General features: G+C 36.6%; 2 protein-coding genes across 2 annotated transcripts; one reads left to right on the top strand and one right to left on the bottom strand.

The window, feature by feature from the left end:
* Positions 1-470: 470 nt before the first annotated feature.
* On the bottom strand, positions 471-18,072 carry LOC139967898 (uncharacterized). The gene is made up of 4 exons (XM_071972093.1): positions 17,807-18,072; positions 14,565-14,690; positions 10,018-10,281; positions 471-5,650 (listed from the first exon to the last, which is right to left on the bottom strand). Exons 2-4 carry the CDS (start codon positions 14,643-14,645, stop codon positions 5,603-5,605), a joined length of 393 nt encoding a protein of 130 aa, XP_071828194.1. The 5' UTR covers positions 14,646-14,690; positions 17,807-18,072; the 3' UTR covers positions 471-5,602.
* A 942-nt stretch (positions 18,073-19,014) lies between these two features.
* On the top strand, positions 19,015-24,371 carry LOC139967897 (spermatogenesis-associated protein 24-like). The gene is made up of 5 exons (XM_071972092.1): positions 19,015-19,356; positions 19,873-19,950; positions 21,138-21,268; positions 22,107-22,177; positions 22,695-24,371. The coding sequence occupies exons 1-5, from the start codon at positions 19,234-19,236 to the stop codon at positions 22,889-22,891; spliced, it is 600 nt and encodes a 199-aa protein (XP_071828193.1). The 5' UTR covers positions 19,015-19,233; the 3' UTR covers positions 22,892-24,371.
* Positions 24,372-25,362: the final 991 nt, after the last annotated feature.

Here is a 25,362-nt window from a genome sequence, read left to right as displayed (position 1 = left end):
GTCATATATGGCGTCAGAACCTCCCGAGCACTACGATTACTCCACTTCAAAATTACGGGGGAATTTCTACAGCATCGTAGACTTCCCCCGTTTGTAGTGAAGAAATTATGCATGTCATAACTTTAAACTAGTTGAATGATAATTTTTGACTCTGTTGTTTGGTCAGACTTCCGTATCAAAATCTGGGGCCACACTCTTCAATTCACTAATCTGCCAATTGCAAGATACCATCAATCTAAATATTACAACATAGAGGGTCAGAATTCTTATAGTGTATTTCCCCTGATCGCACGTATTATTTCTTTCTTTCATCTTATCTGTTTTCACCCTCACCCCAAGTCACATACCCTTTCCCTAATCCATAGTCCCTTCCTCTTCCACAAAATGTTGAATATTATAACAACATTGGTCACTGTTATGTGATACGTAAAGGCTGAACAAGATAATAAAAACATATATATTCAGTAAGGTTAGATATCATCTTGTCAATTTTATTTAGCAGAAATAATTTTTTTTAAAAAGAGCTCTGCTTGATCATGTATGTAGTGTTACAACCAATGATTTACTAAAGAAATAATACGGTCAAAGTGGAACAACCTTCAAAAATCACGTATGTTACTATGTGAAACATTGTGAGGTGATACAAGCTACTCAAAGAAAGACTATGAAAGTTCTTCCCCATCTATATTCATGATTGTAAATAATGTTTTTTATTATTATTATTATTATTTTCTTCAAATAAATTGGAAACCCTGAATCTACACACATCTGCTGTTTTAATTACACAAAGAGCTTTTTAGACTGTCTATTACAGTTTCACCAGTGATGTCATCATTGATTAACAAGATGAGATGAGCTTAAACTAAGGTGACCATTATATCAGGATATCCAGGGACATGATATTGATGGTGAATCCCTCCCCCTCCCTCCCCCTCCCTCCCTCCCCCTCCCTCCCCCTCAAGTTGATATCAAGGGTTACTATCTAGAACCTACACTGTTCTTATAAAGGAATGCATTTTGAGGATCTCTTGGTGTTTTGGTGATGCTACATTTCAAATGACAAAGGTTCAAACACCTCATGCCAGAGTATTTCGTCCAAGATTAAAAAACCAATGTCAAAATCTTGAACGTCGCTGGTGGCCTTATTATTCTTGCCTTGGTGTAACATGATGCTTTGATGAATCACAGGCCTTTTGAAATTTTTCAATAATCGGGGTTACCTTAATCTGTGAGCCACGGAAGAAACTTATGTTTGTAGCCTAGCTGTAAACAATCCCAGCTTAGCCTAGATTCAAGCTCTCTCTACAAATGGGTGGCCAAACAGGTATAACTGAAATTATTCAGGGCTTGATTGCAACTTGCTGGGTGGATATTCCAGGGACGTTCCAGGACACTTTCAATCCGAGAATGGCACATGAACACCCGGGACGTCTGGTCACCATAGCTTAAACTTTCTTAACGGTGCCTGATTTTCAAATACACATATCAATCAGTTACCATAAATACTGCAGGTCTTATCATTCAATTGATAACAATGCAAAGGGGATACAAATTCTTGTACACAATATTTGTAAGCAATCTGCCCCAACTTGACAACTACAGCAACTTGTTGTTTACGAGAAAATATATAAAACATGTGCATGATGACAGAGAATAAAAAAGCTAACCATTTTTAAGAAATGAGAGTTGACAGTATTAGGCAGCAACCATTTAAAGTAGTCAGCTGAAATATCTTAAATTATGCTTTTTTAATAAACAAAACAAAAGAAAAAAAATAACGACATCTCCACAAGACTTTCAAGCAGTGGTGTGTCCAAGGGAGAAGAGAAAACAGTTCTTGAACAATTAACCCAATGCGATAAGACTGACACTGTAACATTTGCTAATAAAAGTTACTATGTCATCCATCTCCCCCCCCCCCCCACACCTTCGCCCACTGGCTAATAATTTAACGTGAATGATCAATAGATCAATCACGCAGCTGTCTCATGACAATATCCAAGAAAAGAAACACAATGAATATTAAAGATCTTATTGTCTATAAAGTGACAGTCAATATGTTTGTGATTACTTATCTCATTAGTGTCCTAGCATACAGTTGTAATATCTTGTAACAACATACAAAAAAAGGAAAACAATCTACTATTATAAAATGTAAATAAGCTTCAGTATAATTTACCACATGACTGATGTAGTATTAAACACTTTTGAATGAGAACCATCATACAAATACTCGATAACACACAGTTTTTAAACCAAAGTAGCTAAACTGGTTCACAATGGATGATGCCATTATTTCTTGGAATCCACAATAACAAAGTGAATGTTTTTGTTCAATTTTTTTGCAATAATTGCATCTGTGACAACTATAAATGACCCTGCGACATGCACCGAAAAAACAAGAAACATTTTTTTTTATTATTCACTTGCATAAGTAAATGTAGATTTTTCTTTTCCCACTTTTTATTGGTTTTTTGGAAAACTTTTGTGAATAAATCATAAAAAAGAGATACAATGTCCAGTATAGTTAGGACATGACTTTCAAACCTAGTTAACTTAATGTATACAATGAACTGAAAGAATCTTGAATGTCTCTATTAGGTCCTGTTTACCATGTGACTTGAATCAAATACATTCAGGTATTTCTCTGGAATTTCAATTCTGAGTGTTTACTTCTTGATCAAAGGGGAAACAACATTTGGAACATAGTGGTATTGTGTTATTTGCAACATACATTGATTTCTTTTATATATTATTATAAAATGGACACATTTGATTCAGGGGTTGCCTTTGAATCAAAAGGCTCTGTATACTAAAATTCCAATAAGGAGCACCATTTTCCACCCCTGAGCCCTTTCCAACGGAAGTCAATGTTGCATTTTCCACGAGGCTTTATGTTGAACTTGAATCAAATGTAAGCAGACCCTGAGTGCAAAACGATGGTTATCAAACACAAGAAGAAATGCTAAGCGTAAGGCTAAGACCATTGAGAGTTTCCTGTTGTAACACATCTTTTGATCTTTGAAATGCTAAAATCTCATTTGAACGATTAACTCAAACAGAAGTTTGTGAGACTTTCAAGAAATTTTAGAAGAATGCCTTGCAGTTAATATCACTGAAGTAAGCTATTTCTGAGACGATACCTGTTGACTATTCAAGATCCTCAGATATGCTTTGAGCTCAACTGCTAAATGTTTATTATATACAGCAGTGGAATGCATTCTGGTAAAGACTACTCTAGTAAATTTACCTAGTACATGGATAAAGAGATATTCATCCACTTTTAAAAGGAACACAATTAACTACAGCCAATGATAATTGACACAATAACAAGATTTTTTTTCTTTTATAAAGTTTCCCTTTTTTTGGTAATTTTGCAGTGAATCATTTCTGGAACGTAAGTCAACACTCTGCCGGAAAAATGAAATGCCTGTTCAAACAGTAACCTAGAACAAATTGATCTGATCAAAGTTCAATTACATAAGAATAAAGGTTAACAACGTTGACAGAACATGTGTTATACACACGACGGAAACTGAATCAATGCTTCACAGGAAATTATTTTAAACACTGAATTATAATTATGATTTTTTTTTTCTTCAAATCTTTTCAGCATAAGATCTGTCTGACTATTGCATCTTTCTTACCCAACTCAACACATTTCCATGTCAGTTTTGTAATCACTCACCAGGAATATGCTACTTCAACTGCATCAAAACAGTGTTATTCTTGAATACAGAATTTCCAAACTATACATATCTAATTATGCGAACTCCATCCACAAATTGCACCATTATCTTGTAAGTCACCTATTTATCCATAATTACACACAAAATTGTCTCATTAACTTGCACTAAGTACATGGATAATGACAAATATGGCCCAATTATGAGTTAAAAATTCCTTTCAAGGATATCTGTGCTTGCAATGAAGTTATTCATTCTAGATAATGCAAATCTTGCATAACATGACTTCCTAACAGATTGTTATTCGACTAAACTCTTAACACATATGGAGAATGTGTATCCTTACACATATGTGGTGTGTACGCCAAGGTACATAATATGTAGATTGCACACTCTAGCTCATATTTGGGAAGAACATTCTGTTACATATTATTACAGAAATCAGACATTACTTGACAAACTTGAGGTAAGAAATGAGATACAAACAGTAGAAAACAAGAAATGGAAATTTAAATTGAATATAAAGGAATCAGATAACAGTAATTTTGTTTTTTTAATAATACTATAAATTTTGATGACATGTGAAAGGAAGTTGTACCCTGACCGAAGCAACTTGGGACAGATAACAGAAACTTTGGAATTTACTTAAATTTGCAGCAAAAGAGATTTAACAGATTGTAGGATGACCTTAGGAAGAATTTCAGTCTTGATAAGACATTGTCCAAGAAAACGTAATCACATTTCAGAGCTTGTAATCATCTGGAATGCTCCTTTAACAACAAATCGATGATGACGTCACCTTAACGCTAATCCATTCTTTTAAATATTCTAAAAACTCAACCGAAACATATTGTTTTTACTGTATATATGGACAACTTTAGGGACATGTCTAAGGTTTTCATAATGAGTTTTCTGAGGGACTGGCACAATGGTCTGTGTGTTAAACTAAGTACTTCAGCCACTTTAAATGATAAGTCTGAGATGTTTAAAGGGGTAGTTCCTCAAAGAATAACAGTGGTGTGTATATATATATATATATATATATATATATATAAATATATATATATATATATATATAATTGAAATTGTAGTGAGTTGAAAAATCCATAACAGTGAAAAAACTTCTAGCCTCCACTGGGATTCAAACCCGGACCTCCCGCTTTATATGTGAACACCTCAACCACTAGGCTATGGACGCTGATATAATGCATATAATGGACGCTGATGTAAAAGCTTGTTAAAGATATACATATATATTTTATAAAACTTGGACTGCAACATATCAGACTTAATTCTGTGCCTAAGGTCATCCTTTGTTGGGCAGCCTCATCAATAGAGAATAATGACTAAAACTATCATTTTAGTACTTTTCAAACAGCATACAAAAGAAATTTAATATCAGACAAACTGAACGATGTTGAGACTTTGATCTAACTGGATGCAACATTTGCCAAGTTTTAGAGATATTCAAAGAGTGCCTTCTGTGATTTTAGATAACACTTTCTTAATTTTACTAATTTGGTAGTACTTCTTCAATGGAATCATTCTGCAAAAATTATTTTGGCAAGCATGGCTCCTGGCACCACCCACCATGAAATCAACAGCACCAAAAAAAATACATGTTAAGTAAAGAAAACAAAAGAAATTTAGATACTGAGTATAACAGAAAAATGACACAAAATGTGCTTTAAACTTAGCAAGGCCGAGTAACACATTATCTAGGTTTGAGATGAAATGATGTTACATTAAAGATCAACTCAAAAATTATACTGCCACTATGTACTACAGACACACATTCCATTTTTTTTCTCTTTCTCGATAAAAACTGAAACAAAAAGGACAGAACAAAAAAAAAACACTTTGGCAGGATTATTCACATGATGAAAAACTTTGGGAGAAACTAGTGGAGCAATTCTTCATCTTTGCGGTCCTCCTCCCTCAGAATCAGAGTCAGATGAAATGTCCTGGAAGACAGAAAAAAAAAAATCAAGATAATTAATACACTTAATGTATGTATAGGTACAGTATGTACATCTGGTTGTGTTGCCACATGTGCAAACCCACAAAAAAAAATATGTTATTTATTTTATTTACAAGGGTTAGCATCCTGAAAAGTGTAATATCTCAAGAAAATTCTGTTCATTTTCAAACCATAACAGTTTAGTATCAAGTGTAGTTAAGGACTTTAATACTAGTGCACAACAAATGCCACAGCAGATGTACCCATGTAGTGACGCAATACTATCACGGTAGTTTTCGCTATATCGATAGTACGCGCCCCCACTACTTTGTAGTTCTTCTGGTGTACCCCTCTGAGTCATGAATGACCCAGCCTTTGTATTACGACTTCAGAGAAAGGGAATTCATGACAACTTTTCCACGTGGTTCTGCGAGATATAGAGGTTTATTTAACATGGTCTCATCTTTGTTCTAATACCCTACTGTAAAGACGCATTTTTCCTTGGAACTTTCACTCGCCACTTATCTTTCCTTTACTGGAAAGTCACGATCAATTACTTGTTTGAATCCTCATTTATATATTTTGTTATAATTAAATATATTTCGTGCCGGACCCCTTTTTATGTTTTGACTTTGGAAGTTCTGCTGTAAATAGTCAAGAGGCTGTATGAATTGTAATTGGTGAGTTGCAGTTTAATGACTTAGTATTATTTTTTATCCCATAATACCTACGACCCGTATCACTACAACTACATTCTTACAACCACATGGCTGTTCCTACTCTACTCCATTTAACCATAACTTCTACTTCCCCTCTGTACTGTTCCAACCCTCCTCCCCCATCCCCTCCCATTTCACCGTGACTAAGTGCATCCATATATGACATACTTACTAAATGTGTCAGTCTGAACTCAACTACAACCACACCCCCACCCTACCCCACCCTACCCCACCTCTCCAATTGACTATGAATGCAATTTTGCTTCTCATGTGATGTGATTCAAAGTTGTCTTTTTCTTTGCTTGATATGGTACAGTATGCTGGCTCCATAGCATATTGTACATGTTTGTAAGTGAATAATATTGTGTACAGTACACATTATATCATGCCTTGATTCCAAACATATTACCATGATCATAAATATATTGAAATGTCAAAGAATACATTGTAGAATTGCAAAATGTTGTGAATATACATTGTTTGCAAAAAACAGCTCAAGGTCAAATACATACATTACTGTGAATTTGTGACCTTGTTGTCATGTACTATATAGTTCAATACTACAGTACTATTAATATAATCAAACTTTATGTGAGCGTATACAGCTGCGACTACATTACAGATCAGTCCCTGTGCTCGGTATTCCTGCATTAAATTGATTTTGAATCCCTGCGCAGTTATATACAGTACTAGACACAGTGTGCGGTATCAGATCCCATGCTCGCAATGACCAATCAGGAACTAGATTTTTTTCCCCTAGAAGAAAATCCGCAAACTTGCATCAAGCTGTTACCATTGTATCAAAGTTAAAGGTCATGGCAGATCCAGGGCCAACCACAGGCTGCGCCTACACTACAAACTGAACACCAACTCAAGGCCAAATATATACATTGTGACCTTGTTGTCTTAATATTATACTACAGTCAGTATTAATTCTAAAGAATATGCACCATAGTAATGTTTGCACAGCTCATTTGAATGCATACTGTATTGTAAGATATATATGTGTACAGACTGCAGCTGTACTTCACTGTTTGTTTTAATACAGAGAAGAAAAGAAACAGTAGTCACCTCAACTATATAGTTAAAGTTATTGAGCTGTGTTTACAGTATCTGGTAAACTCATACAGTACATGTAGAAAAAGATAACACATTAGCTAATACTTCCTCATCGGATAAAATCATACTGTACCAAAGCTCTAGGCAAAGCAAATATATTTGAGTTGCTTCAAGTGATACATTTTTTAGTGTTATTTGACACTAGACCCCCACAACAGTGTACAGTAGTATGCATGAGTCATCAACTTTCGTATCCAATATTTAATGAACCAAAAGTCCAGGTGCGTAGCCAGGGGGGGCGAAGGGGGGACAGCCCTCCCCCATTGAGCTTATTTTGTTTGTATGTTTTTATGATATCGCTAGTAATTTCAAAAGAGAAAATGCTAAGATGCAACTAACAAGGCCTAGGAAGCGCCATTTCCAGCGATCTGGGAGGCATTTTCAGCCAAACTTTTCTTGTACGCTTCGTGCCAACGCATGGTGGCTATGGCTCTGATAGTTTGCTTACAGTTTCGCCCCTCCCTTGGCAAATTCCTCGCTACGCGCCTGCAAAAGTCTTCCAAGTTTTGTTTTCTTTCTAGAGATTGCATTGTTTTGTGATTAGCAAGAAAAAAATGTCTGGCATTTAATTGTTTCAGAAGCTACTGCACTTATCATTAATGATCAGTAAGTACATTAATCCAGCGAGCAAATGTAGCAGGGTGCCTCTTCAGTACAGTAAACAGCAGTCCTACTGTATATGTTTGGACTGTATTTGTTTAGTATATAAACACTAATTAAGGCTTGCATAAAGCATAACCCTACACTTATCACAATCATCCCAAACATGATCAGTATTGTCAGGGGCGTAGCGAAGGGTTTTTTGTTGGGGGGGTGTGGAGAATTTGATTTGCCGACGGATCTGGAAGTGGTGACTGAAATGGGGGAGGGGTCTAAGGGGAGGTGGTTTCCCCCTCCCCTTTGGAAAATTTTTAGTTTTGAAACGTCCTTAGATGCAATCTGGTGCATATTTTAAGTCAAATTTGATTTGCCGACGGATCTGGAAGTGGTGACTGAAATGGGGGAGGGGTCTAAGGGTAGGGGGTCTACCCTTCCCCTTTGGAAAATTTTTAGTTTTGAAACATCCTTAGATGCAATCTGGTGCATATTTTAAGTCAAATTTGATTTGCCGACGGATCTGGAAGTGGTGACTGAAATGGGGGAGGGGTCTAAGGGTAGGGGGTTTCCCCCTCCCCTTTGGAAAATGTTTTAGTTTTGAAACGTCCTTAGATGCAATCTGGTGCATATTTTAAGTCAAATTTGATTTGCCGACGGATCTGGAAGTGGTGACTGAAATGGGGGAGGGGTCTAAGGGGAGGGGGTTTCCCCCTCCTCTTTGGCAATTTTTTAGTTTTGAAACGTCCTTAGATGCAATCTGGTGCATATTTTAAGTCAAATTTGATTTGCCGACGGATCTGGAAGTGGTGACTGAAATGGGGGAGGGGTCTAAGGGGAGGGGGTTTCCCCCTCCCCTTTGGAAAATTTTTAGTTTTGAAACATCCTTAGATGCAATCTGGTGCATATTTTAAGTCAAATTTGATTTGCCGACGGATCTGGAAGTGGTGACTGAAATGGGGGAGGGGTCTAAGAGTAGGGGGTCTACCCCTCCCCTTTGGAAAATTTTTAGTTTTGAAACGTCCTTAGATGGAATCTGGTGCATATTTTAAGTCAAATTTGGCACGGAAGAAGCTCCCGTTCTCCTTTTCTCTATTCAGCTTTCCTTCTTTCTTCCCCTTCCGCTCTCTTCACCTTTTCTCCTTTTGCCGACAGACCCAAAATTTGCCGACAGAGACCAAATTATTGGGGGGGTGTGACACCCCCCCACACCCCCCCCCGCTCGCTACGCCCCTGAGTATTGTCAATATTATACTACAGACAGACCCATCAGATTTTATTTCCAGGAAATTTGTCTATTTCTGTTTGTCCTTTTATTTCACCTATTGTGACAACAAATGATTGGTAAGATAAGAAAGGCCATTGTCATTCAGGCCAAAGACAAACAACAGACAGGTCTTATATTAAACTGTGTCCTCTACACTACCCTCTTATAGCAAAAGAAAGTGTCCACTTCATTCCATTTCTACCTTTCCTAGTTTAAAACCAGAGTCAGTAAGCAATGTTGACCAACATATGCCTTATATCAGATTATATTTTTTTAAATTTGTCTTTTTCTGTTTCTCCTTTTATTTCACCTATTGCGACAACAAATGATTGGTAAGATAAGAAAGGCTATTGTTATTCAGACCAAACACATACTGAATGTAAACAACATACACTCTAATACTACACTGTGTCCAATGCCCTCTTGTACAAAAAAAGACAAAACCAAAGTGTATCCATTTCATTCCATTTCTACCTTTTCTAGTTAAAAACCAGAGAATAAAGTTCGTAAGCAATGTTGATAAACATGTATGACTGCCTTATATAAAGCTCTGTAATATATACCTTAAACAGCTGTGCTGGAAGAAAAAAAGGTGTTAAGCATTAAAAATGATAACTCTGAACAATCAATTCTCAATTGCCAAGAACATTTGCAAGCGTCATCAAAACTTACTGTTGATATTTCGTTTGTTTCATTGCTCCATGGGACGTTGTTTGTCGTCTCTGGAATCACCGTGGAAGTTTCGTCCTGCTGCGTCTGGACCGAGTCGTAATCGTCTGTCTGTGACCTCGACGGTTCTTCGTCTGGCAGCTCTGTATCAATCTCCTCTTCGTAAGGAAGTATCTGGATGGAATTGTTGTAATGTTCTTCTTCTTCTGCCATCATATCATCAAAATCCTCTTGGATTTGTTCTTCTTCTATAAGTTCTTCAATCACCTTGACATGAAAATTAAAGAATATTTTTAAGCAATGTTTACCCCACAACTCATCTTCTTAGTCAGTAGAAGTAGAATGGTTGTTCCTTTTTTAAAACAGTAATGTAGGTTGTCCGTAATAGATCTTTCATTGTAAACATACAAATTGCGAATGAAGAATGAAGTAGACCTATTTAACCCAAACGGAAGAGAACTCTTAAAAAACAAAGCCGATGCAAGTCCCTGTATATCCTGCACATGTAAAGTACATTATTAGGGATTAATAGACTTATTCTTTCATAATTAGTCAACATTTCCTTAAAACTAGGTGGTTATAAAATTAGTATAAATTTCTAATTTTCAAGTTCACTTAACATGGAGAACCTCCTTGGTGATTATAGTCTGACTGTGGTCCACCAAAGTTATCCGAGAGGGAATGTCATGAAAGTCTGACAGAATTGTTTTCTTTAAGTATTTAAGGCAATGTTTATCATGCAAAAAAAAATTGTTATGACATATAAAAACATCTTGCAGCTGTAATTAAATATCGAAACAATAACGTGACTGAAGAGTTCAAAACAAACTTAGAACGTGAAAAGAATTCTTGGCTTGGATTGTATTCAAACCAATGACCTCAGGATGACAAGAGCAGTGCTCTTCAAACTGATCACACACCCCTCCCCCCCCCCTAACATACCCAACCCACTAAGAAATGGTTATAAGTAAGGATTTCCACCAACTATGGGTCTGATAGCTCATTTGGTACAGGAAATTTGAATATCTATGCTCTTTCAAATACGTAAAATTGCGTAGCTGCAACTTACATCACAATTGGGTTTTAACTTTTCATCATTTGACCAAGCGATTCATTATATTACACACAGACAGGTAGGCAGGCCTATAGTTCCCAGGGTATTTTAAGTACTTAACAAAATTTGTTTAGGGAGAGAACTAAAAAGATGCAGTTCTATACAGAAGTACACACATTTATTTAATATGAGCTATTTAAGACCTCATTTCAGAGAACATATTCTACAGTAATGTACATGTAGACAGTGTACGAATGAAAGGAAGAGAAGTGAACATAACATGTAGCATTTAGAACGTATGCTGTAAGCCTTACAGGACATTTTACAACACATATCTTGTACACTGTACAGCAGAGGTGCAAACTATGCACACATTAGCTTTCTTTTGATGTACATTTTTTTGTTTGTTAGCTTTCTTTTTGATAATGCAAGGAAGCAGAACAAACCGAAAGGTAAACCCCAGTCTTTTCTAGGATCAAAGACATATGGGATTTTCCAACCAAAAGATTAGACAATAGCCTTACAAATAAGTCCAGACTGTACCATATTGGCTATTTAAAGGGTGTGAAGACTCGCGCACAAAGAAACGTCTCATGTCGGTAATCTGACCTAGCTTCGAATGAGGTGTAACAGAAGTGTTAGACACCACCATCGATCCCAGAAAATACACACACAGCTTGCTACCATCGGTAATTAGACACTAGTGTACAGTCAATACAAACAGCTACTGTCAATACCCACAACACATTGTGCATAGCTCAGCGATGGACATCTCAGGTCTAGATGAAAGATAACAAGGTATCACGTTTCACTATTCTGTCTGCATTTTGTAGCGACAAGAAGAAAACTTCACTTGCAAGCAACGGAAAGTTAACTTTTTCAGAGCTTGGCACGCGGTTTGGGGCCAGTCTTCAATGCCTTTAAAAATGGAATCAATTGAAACGTTCCCTTTTTGGTAACTATGGAGTCACTCTTACGGATCTTGCAAAATTGTGAAAGGGACCAAGGACTACAGGTTTGGCAAAATTACTTCATCGTGGATCGCAAAGTCAGTAATTACTATTACGGTCAGATTCGTCCAACATGGCAGCATACAGAAACGTTGCACTAAAAGCCAAAGCCAGAGTCAATTAACCGGGTCACACATCAGGAGTCTATGCATGCTAAGTTATTCGATTCTGCCCTGATTACCTTTCGGGAAACATTTTATACTGTAGTTTCAATAATTACAGGGACAGTTCTAAGCTCAAATGAGACCAACTTTGAATTTAAAAGGTGAAATATGTGCATAAATACGTGTGGTTTTTCCCAAAATACAAAATCTTTAAATTTCACAAAATGTTTAAAATTTAAATGTTTATAATAAAGGTCTTCTATAGCAATCAAGGTTAAGAAGCCTTATACGGCTTTACACATGTACTGTACTATAAAGTATAATATACATACTGGTAGCTAATACTCAAGGCTTTGGAAACAAACCTTAATACATACTGTATACAGTATATATAGACCTATATGCTACAGTATGTTCATCTATAGTATACAAGTATGAATGAATGTACTCAGAATGCATGGCTTAGGTTGACGTACTGTAGGTACTTATTGTGGATATATATTCAAAATTGGAAATCCTTGGGGCCTTAGGTGAGAAATTTCATTATTCTCTGCCAACTGCCAATCTATCCAATCGAAGCTGTTAACAAAAAGTTGTCAGGTGCTATACCTAGGCAATGTCTGGGGACCTAAACTGGGATGGAACTTCATTACCTGACTTAACATACCTTTTTACCATACATAGCATTACAAACAAATCACTGTACAAAACCATCTTGAAATTTTGACAGCTACCGTAGTCTATCGTCCTTATTTTTCCCAAAAGTGGACTCGAAACGTACGACGCAAGTTTTCATAAACCAAGTCAATTTCATCCCTCTCCAATAAACAGCTGTTTATGTGTTACTGTAGGTTTCTTAAATACAGAATCAGCTCAGCTTTTCATTTTTTATTTTGTGTCCAGTGTAAAGATTGAAGAATTATCTTCAAATTTCATTTTTTATAGTCAAGTGAATCCCGGTATCCCGATTCCCGGTATTGACTAGTCCCGATCATAGTGCAATGTGTAAATACTACTGGAAGTGGGAAAAGAACCGGTGATTACATTCTTTTGGGTATCATTCCCTGGAATCCTGGACATAATAAAAATAACTATGTGTTACTATTTGAAATAAAGAAAAGAAAACTCGTTATTTTTGGTGTCTGTGTTCTTAGTTTGAATAACATAACTACTGTACCTAGACCTACTGTATAATTTAACGAATCAACTTTTCACATAGATATTTGGACCTAGGCTACACCAAATATCTAACCTTACTTGTGCTTAGCATGTTGCAGGACCTAAAAGTTATTCTGAAATTTTTGTTACTTATTCTTCCTTCATACGATGATTGTGAAGGTTCCCCATGTATAAAATTTTACCACATGTATTTCACCTCTTTTTTAATAATTATAAAGATTTAATAAATTTTGAGTCAAAACTGCAGGGAGTACATGTATATCCAGCTAAATCAATCTTTGCACGGGACTGTGTATTATTATAGCCTAGGGTATGGTACGGGTACACACAGTGCAGTATGGTACTTGAAATTTGATGCTGTGATGGAAAAAAGTTTGCGTCCCGTTAAAAAAAAAGGTTGAGTCCCGATCAAACACCAATTGCGTTTACTGTATGATCTACTTTCACTAGTGTAGTTGCAAGGACGCGATCGTACTTAGTGCCTGTACTTAGTAGTAGCTCCGTGCTTTGACCTTGCAGCAATTCCAACAACCAACTCTTCAAAAATCCCTGTACATAACTAAAGTGTGCATATCTCTCGCTAAAATCCACACAGTTCACTGTACAGTTACTGTATACATAGGCCTGTTCGAACTTAATTTTCAACTACTGTACATATGCGCAAATCCTCAAAACCTGATCCAACATTTATCCTGTGCTAGGCTCATTGCAAACAATCATCTCTACGAAAATTACAGTAGGCCTATGTGAATAGCGGGACGCAAGCAATTAGAAGATTTTGCGTCCCAGGCCAAAACATTGCGTCCCGGACGCAGAATCCTGCGTTTGTAACAGTGCTGTGGCCTAGGCTACTCCATTAAATGAAAGACAGTCTCATAGTTAAGTGCTTTGAACCCTAGATGAAATGTTGAGGAAAATCCTGGTAGTAGATATGATACCGGGATTCATGTTGCAACACTACCGATTGTGTGTAATTTGCACTACAGCACAATGCTACTATCTCATTACAGGGGCACATGGAGAATGGACAGTACAGTAGTCATCCCAAACTGTTGTTACACTTCGATGGAGATTGTCCACTGCAATATAATTATACAATTACACTTAAAATTTCACACTTTACGGCTATATTCTATATCTACAGTAAGTGTTAAATGTATTTCTAGGCTTCATCATAAAAACAGTGATTTTGTTCCGTTGTACCTTTAGATCAAATGCGTCTTGCTCTTCCATCCACATGAACTCTGCAAAAGGATCCAGATTCCCGTCCATTACAGTCAACATTGAAGATGAATAAGGTTGATGCCGAGAGGGAAAAAAAATTAAAGCCTGGAAGAACAAAATTTGGAAACGTTTCCAGAGTTGATATTTACCACAAACAACTATCAATATTGTATGAACCTGAATACAATGATACAAGCCAACTATATTGTACCTCCTGTCAGGGTAAATAGCAGCTCCCTGCTCCTTTCCACACCTTGGAAGATGCAATTAAGACATTCCCTTTTTCTTTTCTTTTACCATGGATGAGGGGGAAAATGTTTCAACTACAGATATTGTTTACAAAAAGCACTCTAATCATAGGCTGATAAGCAGAATGCCATTTTGCATAGATTTATAAAATTAGGGTGTAGACATAGACACCATAATTTGATTTGATGAAGTACTGTCCATCAAACATAAAGCAGTTTCTTGAGTTGATTTTTTTTCAATGCGAATCAATTATTACTACAGTCCCACAGGAATGTACAAGACTTAGGTTTCTACCTTGCTTCTTAAGCCAAGAAGAAGCAATGGCTATGAAGTAAAAGTAAATAATTTGATAATTTATTCAAAGTTTGTTTTTTACATACGTACATGTAGCATATAGTTGGTATTTAAACATGTTCAGGATAGTATGGACTCCATGATTGGATTTCATTTTGTGAAAATTTTGACAATGGGTCATAGAGGATGTGACAGGAAGTTACTCTGCCCACATATTTACCTTTCTCCTCAATACAGAGGTTAAGGTACTAAGTAATGACAACACTATGACATCACACGTGACATCATACAGTACTTGAGGTTGCTTTTATATTTATATACATTGATGTGTATATATGAGATGCACAGACAGGTTTAAGGTTTCTGACATTGTAAAGTGCAGGGTTTGATAAATATGGTCGCCGAGTAGGCTATGAAGTGGTAAGCATCCATAAATATAAGAGTTTGAGCTTGTCATTTGACTATTGTTTATTCTAATAAATACATTGATGTATGGAAAGATGGTGACATAATTGTTAAGTAGTTATACAGTAAACTGTAATGATCAAATGAACATAGCTGCTTAGGTTAAAGGATGTGAAGACTCGCGCAAAAAGAAATCTAATGCCAGTAATCTGACCTAGTTTCGAATGAGGTGTAACAGTGTTAGACATCCCAGAAAATACACACACACACAGCTTGCTACCGTCGGTAATTAGACACTAGTGTACAGTCAGTACAGACAGCTGCGGTCAATACCCACAGCACAGTATACAAACGATACAGGGATGGACATCTCAGGTCCAGCTAAAGATAACAAGGTATCACGTTTCATTACTGTCTGCATTTTGTAGCAACACGAACAAAACATCACAAGTTTGCAAGCAACAGAAAGTTAACTTTTTCAGATGGCCGCACACGGTTTGGGGCGAGTCTTCAATGCCTTTAAGAGTTTGTAAAGACGAGATGTTTTTTGTTATCTTGGTAAGACTCTGTAGAAGTTTGGCAATAAATACACTTCGATGTAGTGACAAATATAATCCCCTGTAACTGGACTCTTTATTTATTTGTTACAATATGTCTATAGGCCTAGTACTACATACTGATCTTCAAATCTCTCTGCATTATGTGCATGCCTAGGACTAACTAATTTAGGGCTAAACTGCAGAATACCCCGCTACTTTAAAATATTTTTATAGATAGGCTACGAGGTACGCAGTGGAAAAATATTTATAGATACCCTACGCGGTATGCAGACCTTCATAGAAAATTTATAAACTTAAATTAAAACCTTTCCTTAAAACGTAAACCCAATAGTTGATGTTTCGTTCTTTATACTTCGAAAAATAATGTTTTTTGCTCAAATCACAGGGATCGTAACTTTACTATATACGTACCGCGTAGCCATCAATTATTTTTTTAGATCAACCACGTACCACGTAGCCATTTATTAAACATATTATACTTCCATTGTGTACAATTAAAACAGTCACGACGTACCGCGTACCACATGATTTACATTAACCCTGATTTCACTACGTACCGCGTAGCCATCAATAAAAAATTTACATTTCAACCACGTACCACGTAGCCATTTATAAAACATGTCATAATAACAGTCACAACGTACCACGTAGCTATCCAAAAAGCAGAAAATACTCTGTCCAAGTACCACGTAGCCAAATCAAAGACATATTAAAATAAACTACATCAGGAATCATTTCAAATCCGATATTTCTAAAACGCCCTCAATTAAAGCAAAGGACTTAAATTCCTTACAATTATAACGTAAAGAGAATTGATTAAGTCCAGCGCTATGGACTGTACTGGAACATTTCCAAAAAATGTTTAAGTACAAAATAACTCTCACGCCCTCTATATAACTTACGACTGCGTACCGTGTATCCTGTTTTCACCAAAAAGGATATCCCAAAAAATGCGGGGTATTCTGCAGGTACTCCTAATTTAGTTCAACCTTTTCAAATTCTACTCTCAAACAACCCCTCTTCAAATGGTGGCTTCTCAGCCAATGAAAACAATTAACAACTTCCCTGTTTTCTAATCACACATGACTTTGCTTTAGAGAAAAACATGTTTTAGTACAGGGCTTATAGGCCATTGACATTTTGTACAGAAACCTTTTCAAGTCCAACAGGAGTCTCCTTAGTGGCTCTGTTGGCTACATTGAACAAGTGAAATGTTCCAAGTATCATTAAGCCTAGTATTATGTTGTATAGAAAGGTGTTTGGAGTTTCTTTGTGGCTCTGTTTGTGCTGATGGCTACAATGTCAAGGTGAAAGGTTTTAAGAACTATTACACAATTAGCCTGATTAGCCTCATTCAAATGTGGCCTGTTTGCTTCGCTGACTGCAATATCAATGCGAAGTGAAACTTGACAATGGAGCTAGCTAGTATAGTGTAGGCCTACCTTGATGGGCTCAAGAAAGGAAAGTCCTACAGACTCAGAGAAAAAGTTGTAGGCCTAGTTGCATTGCATTCTGCCTGTTTTGTTGAACAACCTCTGTCATATTACTTTCATGATACCCTACAGTAGGACACAGGTCAAGCCCAAACTAATGTTATGTCTAACGATAGGTCTAATTATTCCCTGGGAAAGCTAATACTACTACTGCGAACTACTACTACTAGGCTAACTAAGCTAGGCCTAGACTACTACCGCGGGAATAAATAAGACGAACCAATATTTTCGTTCGACGACTTCTTAACTATAGTATTGGTTGAGCAATTGGTGGAGCACCAGGATGTACACGAGCGTGATATTTAACCTGAAGTAAACAACACCAGATTGGGCCAAAGTATGGACTATGGTATAAAAAAAATAATGTTAGACTGAAAGTGCTTGCCAAGTATGGTTTTGGCAAACAAGTACTAGGTTTGACCCGCTTTCTACGTACACTCTGCGACTGCTACTAGCTAACTTGGTCTACAACAATGCATGCAATAATGATATAAATATGTTGATGTTGTTTATAAACATACAATAAGACATGGCACGCGAATTATGCAAAATTGATTGTAAGTATCCGCCCGACAGGTGCAACAGCTGCTGGTCGGATACAAACAAATATTAAATTACTAGTAAATTTTTTAAATTTTTTTTGGAACTCTAAGTATAAGGAGAGAAGTCCATAATACAGTTGAAAAGCAAAGAAAACGAATCAATTTGGAGATAAAACAGTGGAAATGTGCAATGTTCCATTTGAGCTAGTACGTGCGTGGGAATCTATACTAAATCATTCTTATCGGGAAGACACCCACCCCTGCACATGCACATCATTCTGGTTTCTACGCCTTCACTTATTCATAATTGATTAAGCCACTGTGATGGACAAAGCTAACAAAGAATTTAACGGTCGTTCCTTCATAAAAGTGCTTCAAATACGCGTTTCCAATATTTGTTTAACTTGACTCACTAGAAGTCATCAGAACAGTTTTACCAACTATGTTTTTCCTATAACAATTATATAATTACCGCTGGACTGTCGTAATTCAGTTAAGGTGGTGGCGCAATTTCATTTTTTGATGAAGGCAAGCTACTGTGCATATATATTATATGGTAGCATACGCGTATTAAAAGCCATATTGACTTACACATTAATTCACAAAAGTCTAGATAGTAGTTCTCACTAGCTAAATGCTACCCATCACTGGATGGATAGCTGACAAATTGGCCTTTCATGGTACCATCAAGTTTCCATATCATGACAGTGAAGATCTTTTGCTACGATCAGAGCCTGAAGTTTTCGTCACTTGTAAACAAACCTCTTCACAATAGTAAACAATTTTCATACTCTGCTCCTCGGAGGCCTAAAGGGGTCTAAAATTGCCTCAATTGATTCAATTTTTGCACCACACGTAAGCCCATTCATGCTCTTAAACATGCAAGCCAAAAAACACAGGTCCTAATTGATAACTTATCAAAAAAGATGTTCTCCTACTGCCTCTTTGGCACTTTTCTTGAGGAGAACATCCGGGAGGATTGATATTGGGGTATGCCACCCTTTAGTATGCTAAACTTGATATTTGATTCGAAGGAGTAACAGTAGTGTATTGACTTGTTCGTTGCCTACATTATATACTGTAGCAAAGTCTATCCGCGAAGGTAATGGCGCAGACAGAATGCGCAACAGACATGGACGAGTCTGAAGACGCGAGTTATCTAGTCCATAAGCAACTCCAAGATGTTGTCAAAGCTCAAAGAGAAGTGCTTATGAGGTTCAATGAATCGGTGAGGTTTGGCTAGATTACTAACTTAGGCCCAGTACTATAGCCTAGGCCTAACGTTAATAGTACAGTACTAACGTTAATAGTAATACATTACTAGAGCACTGTAGAACTAATCCCAATCATTCAAGTTGAGATAAGACAGAGTTTGCCCGACATAATGTTTACTTGGCCGACATAATTTTTTACTTGCCCGGGCAATCGTTCATGTACAGCCCTACATAAGAAGAAGTGATATCAGGTTCAGGTCCCACAGTTATACTGAAATCATGAACACAAAACAAGACATATTACTAATGAATTCAAGGTACAGGTAGGAATGTTGAAATCAAGCCATACGATAAACAGTATCAATGTTATACTAATTGCAGAGAAACCTCATATCACAGCAACGCCACTACTTTGTAATACTTTAAATGTTGCCGTTGAGACAACGTTCTATGGTGGTTACCATTGAAGTTGTGTCTATGAAGTATGAAATTTGTGCTAAACTCTTGGATAATTTTCTTCTCTCCATCAGAGTCACACACAGGCTCAGTCTGACTCTGAGACAAGTGTCAAACAGGAAATGTATGACTTACTTTTTGAAGAGCTTGAGGTAAGTAATTAATGTCTTTGTATTGAAAGAAAGAAAAGCTAGTTGCAATCATATCAATGTCTTTGGCATTATTATCATTATCCCTGCCAGTGTCAATGCGATTACTTAGCAGTTGTGGTAATAATTTCGTTGCTGTTCTTTCTGCCCTGACATCCAGGGCATTGTTTAGTGTCCGAATCTTTTGTAGCAACTTTAATGGCTTTGTGGCTTATATAAGTTAAATGGTTTCTTTTCTTGTATACAATGGTACCTGTGTATAAAAACTCTTATAAAATTTGACCATATTGCAATGCAATAACCAGATGAATCGTATCCTGGATGTTATAAACGTTTGCAAGTAGAAATTTCATATTTGATACAAATGCATTAAGTGATCATACCGTATCTTCATTAGAATCAGCCTTTAAAATGTTTTTTTTTTGTGGCATTAATGGGACATACAGATCTTAGTATTTTGTGTGTTAGAAGGAGATGTTACGGAACAAAAGACAGCATAAGTCTGGGTACAGAGGTTACACTTTATATCCTAAAATTCACAAAGCATCTTTTTACTGCATTGGCAATGGCAAGATGTATCATTCAGAGTTCATGATTCTTTCCAATTTCTTTTCTATACAGTAGCATGATCTGACTTCATTTGATATTAGAAGCCATGACTAGTCTGGTTTCCAAGACCAGACAGTACTTTCTATAACAAAAGGCCCATGGGTCATAGGCATATTGGATGAACTATGGTTCACAAGGGGACCATTTGGCATATTCTAATGTATCATCTATTCTCTGGTATATAGAATTATCATAAAGCTTTTAAATAAAATTGCATCCAAGAGTGTTGAGTTAACTGGGCTTTATAATATTAAGAAACATGCCCAGCCATACTCTGTAAGGAGTAAGGTGGCCGTTTCACAAATTTTAGATGCTTTTTCTTACATGTGACTGCAGTGATGTGCATCTTTTTATATATATAATGTAAGTATATATGCAATCATTCAAAATTAATTTTGAGTCTTGACAAAAATTTTGCAAAGCCTGGTGATGTTGTGGACTTCAAGGTACAGGCCTGGCATGTGTCACCAATTTCAAGTGATACTGTACGTTTTTGACAAATAAAAAAACAACATGGCAAAATTTAATTTGTTGTGCCACACAATCTTTGTAATGTTGGAAACAATAACTTTTTCTTTCAGAGGGAAAAAAATCATCACCTAGAGACACAGTCTCACTTACAAGCTGAGAGACTGAGAAGAGAGTTTGCAGAAGGAGAAGTTGACATCTTGAAAGCACAAATGGAAAGAGAGAGGAAAAGATATGAAGAGTGGTAAGTCTCCGTCCACTACAAAACTCCTGGGAAGTGTCTAAGATCTTGGGAAGTCTCTGTTAATTACAAAACTCCTGGGACATGTCTAAGATCTTATAAAGTCTCTGTTAACTACAAAGCTCCTGGGACGTGTCTAAGATCTTATAAAGTCTTTGTTAATCCCAAACTCCTGGGACGTGTCTAAGATCTTGTGAAGTCTCTGTTCATTACGAAAATCCTGGGACATGTCTAAGATCTTATAAAGTCTCTGTTAACTACAAAGCTCCTGGGACGTGTCTAAAATCTTATAAAGTCTTTGTTAATCACAAACTCCTGGGACGTGTCTAAGATCTTGGGAAGGCTCTGTTAATAACAAAACTCCTGGGACGTGTCTTAGATCTTGGGTAGTTTCTGTTAATATCAAATTGTTTAATTTTCAGATGTTGTGTTCTCTAGCAAGCCTGTGAAACCGCAGCTAATTTTAATTGATGCGCACGTTTCATTTCAAATGGTGAAAAATTTGGAAAAATAAAGATTTGCTTCTTGCATTTGATTAGGACTTCCAAAACAAGTGTCCAATAGACAAAATGGACTTCTTACTTTTGTCCAGTTCATGACAAAGTTCAAGAGGATGCCTTGGTAATCAATCTTAGCTAGCAATCAATAAGTAATGCTCAGCCGCTTTCATATTAAAAGTCAACCAAACTCAAAAAGTCGCTTTAAAAGGGTATTTCCGCCTTAAGAGGATGAGTAATCAGGTACATTGGGTGGTTTCTTCATGTGGAAGAACAAAATCTGTGGAAAAGTTTGTCAACGGTTCTGTTTTCCTTTCTTTTTCTCTTTTATATCAATACAACAGCTTAGAAAGAATGAAGGCAGAAGCCCAGAGTGAATCAGCCCACAAATCTGAAATTGAGTCGCAGTTCAGCAGTAAGTGCTACATAACAGTTAATTAATCAATTTATAAATAAATGAAGTCTTCTGTATCTCTAGAATGGTTTGAGATATATATTATCTTCAAAGAAGGTTACTGTTTATCCCAATTTTAGTATGTCTAGCATATTGCTTGATACCTTATCTTGCATCTTTCTGAAGTGTTTAGTGATGTATTTCTTTGGAAATGCTTTCAAGTAATTCATTCCCCCTCAAACACAATGTAATTGACTGATGATTTTCCTTGAAATTTGCTAGCGTTTATAATAGAGTGTTATTTTTGAAGTAAATTATATGCAATGAAAAATTTAGTCTTGAAAGCTCTGAAGTCTCTTACAAAATATTTTGCTTTGTGTTTGTGTAAGAAAACTGATATACATCTTTACACTTGTATAGCAAGTTGCCCACATTGCATAGCATTTTGCTCTGCAATATCAGATAAGTTATGCCCTGATATTTTGAAAAATAATTGTTGAGATGTTTGAAGGCTTATATCTTATGCTCCCTTTTACAGTGATCGCTTATGAGAAGCAACAGAAAGAGAACCTCGTCCATCTGAATCAAACCAAAATTCAGGACTTGAAGAAGAGAATCTCAAAGCAGAAACAAAACCACCGAAAACAAATCGATGAAGTCAACATCAGAATCCAGCAAGAGGCTTACATCAATAAGATGCTTACCGGGAAAGACCGGAAGAGCAAGCAAAAATGATTTGGTATCCAGGCAACAGGATGGTGATGTACTGTGCTTAGGTATACTTGGTTTTAGGCTGTACTTAACTGGGTCACTTAGTTTTGTGGTGACAAGAAGTTTAGAAAAATGTTATTTATGAGATTGGAGTTATAACACAAACACTTTATTAGTGTCATGAAGATTGAAGTGTTATATTGGGATGAATTTGGTAAGTGCGATGGGGAAAAGAGGTCATGAAATATTCTCTGCTGGTCAGTGTTGTTTTATTTCACAAATGTTAAACCATTTCCTTTATATTGGAGGGAGTAAGTAGAAAGTTAAGGCATCTCTCTGTGTAGTTAACTGCATAACCTGACCTCACTGTTCCTGGGTTGACATTACGGATTTGACCCCCTCGCTCGGTGTGTATTGCTTGGTATCTGATCCAGAGTTCATGAACACTGACCAGGAAGGTGAGGTTTTTTTAAGCGAAACTATACGCTGTGTGATGTACAGCGATGCTACTAAAGCCTTCTACTATAGTGTCAAATTACATGCGTAGCGAACAACCACAAAGGTTATGGCTACCGCTGGTCAACTAAAAGCTGCGTTGACATTCAAGTTAAAACACCAAGCACAGGGTCTGGTCCTTCCTCCTTGTCTACATGACACATATAACACCCAGTACAGAGTTCAACATCGTGCTGCGGCCTAATGTAAATAGGGCTTGTAGGTGGAGTTACGTCTAGACGATTCAACTCAATAATTCAACCAACAATCACATGTATGGTTCTATGGTGTCATGTGATTTTAAAGGTCATGGGTGTTACCAATATGGTTTACATGAAAGCTACTTAAATTGTAACTGTTTCAAACATGACTATTGTAGAAGTTTTAGCCGTTTGATTCATTATCAGACTTTTTGATTGGTCTACTGCGTTGTCCAGAAAATAAGCTTCTCGGGTGGAATTGACAAGTTAATAGAGTTTAGCCATATCTGACTGTTATTTTTGCCTTAATCAACACAGGTTATTGTTAGATATATAGTCAATCGTTGAATGCCAGTGTACACAACTTTCAATGCTCGGACAGTAGAGTAAAGGTCTTCTGATGCTGCTTTCATTCCTGCTCCAGCCAAATGTTTTGCTCGTTTCAAAGCTTCTGATGTACAGATTCATAGTTTGTACTTTAATTGCATTGCAGCCGGTCCATATCATCTCACCCGCAAGCTGTATTTAGCGGACTTGAGACTTGAAGGAACCAATTCTGTTTTTATGTGCAATACTCATATTATATTTTTGAATGTAAGGGAGGCTAGTTTAAGATATTTAAATGATATCACACAATGTTATGCAACCACTAAAAGTTTACTTTTCACAGGACCTATCATTTTGAGAACTATTCCAAATTGTCTTTTCTTCTTTTTTTCCGCTAATGCCAGTAAAATTATTGATGAGTGAAGTCATTGTTATATCTGTAACAAGAGAGAATTAAAAAGAAGATGGATCCATCAATTTGATTTAGTATTTGTTTGTACTTTTTACTAATCCAATGTATTTCCTATTCACTGACATCATCTATCCTCTATCAACTGAAATTTTTTTTAAATATTTAATGAAAAGAGGATTTTCGTTGCATCAAAGTTAATGTGGTTGTAATGGTGCACCAAAACATAAAAACAGAAGTAAATGTTTCTAACCCAAAACACAACCAAATTAATTCCTTTTGTATAACAGTGTCTACTTTACCTCACCCTTCCACAGCAAAATCACCAACTTAAAGTTGCTACACAACTGATTCAAAAAGTTCATCGGTATTGTTTTGAAATAAAATAACATGATGTATATTTCTGCAGACACTAGACTATTCTCTGAGCATGTCTCACATTTGTTGATGATTAGGATTTACTACTTGCCCTTAAAGTTTTGAACTATTTCACAAATGACATCTCCAAACCAAAGCTTCTTCTCAAATTGTTAGCATCATTAGAGTTCAAGCTAAAACTTAAATGACATTTCAGTGATTGAAAATCCCTCAACTGTTTCGTAAAATCCTGAGTGTTTGAACTTATATTTCCAGTCAAGGTATTCCTAGCATGGTTGAGGAGGGTTCGCTTCGATATTTAAGTAGTTCTCTTGGAGAAGGGAGTTAAACATCCCACTTCCCGTCTACACCCACCCATCCCTCCCGACTGATTTTCTGTTTTTCTTTGTGTACCTAACTCATTTCGGGGTGTTAAATTCTTAACTTGAAAGCCTACATCTAGAATGCTTGGCAATCACAGTGACTGCTTGTGCAAATGCAACATCACAGAGTCCATGTAGAAGGTTCCACATAGGCCTATATGGTGTATCATATTTTCTCCTGGGAGGGTGGTTTTGCCAGGGCTGGGGCAGCCTGTCAGTGAAATCAGTTTTCCCTTAACTCTGGCTGGCACTAGTTCTCTATTTTTGGTTTCGATGACAAATGTAACCTTTGCATCCATGATTGCGTATGTGTGTGAGTGCCTT

This window comes from Apostichopus japonicus, chromosome 5, assembly GCF_037975245.1.
Source record: "Apostichopus japonicus isolate 1M-3 chromosome 5, ASM3797524v1, whole genome shotgun sequence".
In the NCBI taxonomy this organism is placed as follows: domain Eukaryota; kingdom Metazoa; phylum Echinodermata; class Holothuroidea; order Aspidochirotida; family Stichopodidae; genus Apostichopus; species Apostichopus japonicus.
Note: the sequence above shows the minus strand (reverse complement) of the source record. Positions and strands in the feature narration are given on the sequence as shown.

Bases quoted from the DNA above. Each gene is read 5' to 3' on its own strand.
- LOC139967897 (XM_071972092.1), top strand. From the start codon at position 19,234: ATGGCGCAGACAGAATGCGCAACAGACATGGACGAGTCTGAAGACGCG. The intron at 21,269-22,106 runs GTAAGTCTCCGT...TCAATACAACAG, and splicing joins AGGAAAAGATATGAAGAGTG to CTTAGAAAGAATGAAGGCAG. The intron at 22,178-22,694 runs GTAAGTGCTACA...TCCCTTTTACAG, and splicing joins AATTGAGTCGCAGTTCAGCA to TGATCGCTTATGAGAAGCAA.
- LOC139967898 (XM_071972093.1), bottom strand. From the start codon at position 14,645: ATGTTGACTGTAATGGACGGGAATCTGGATCCTTTTGCAGAGTTCATG. The intron at 10,282-14,564 runs GTACAACGGAAC...TTTCATGTCAAG, and splicing joins AAGACGCATTTGATCTAAAG to GTGATTGAAGAACTTATAGA. The intron at 5,651-10,017 runs GTAAGTTTTGAT...TCTGTCTTCCAG, and splicing joins AAACAAACGAAATATCAACA to GACATTTCATCTGACTCTGA.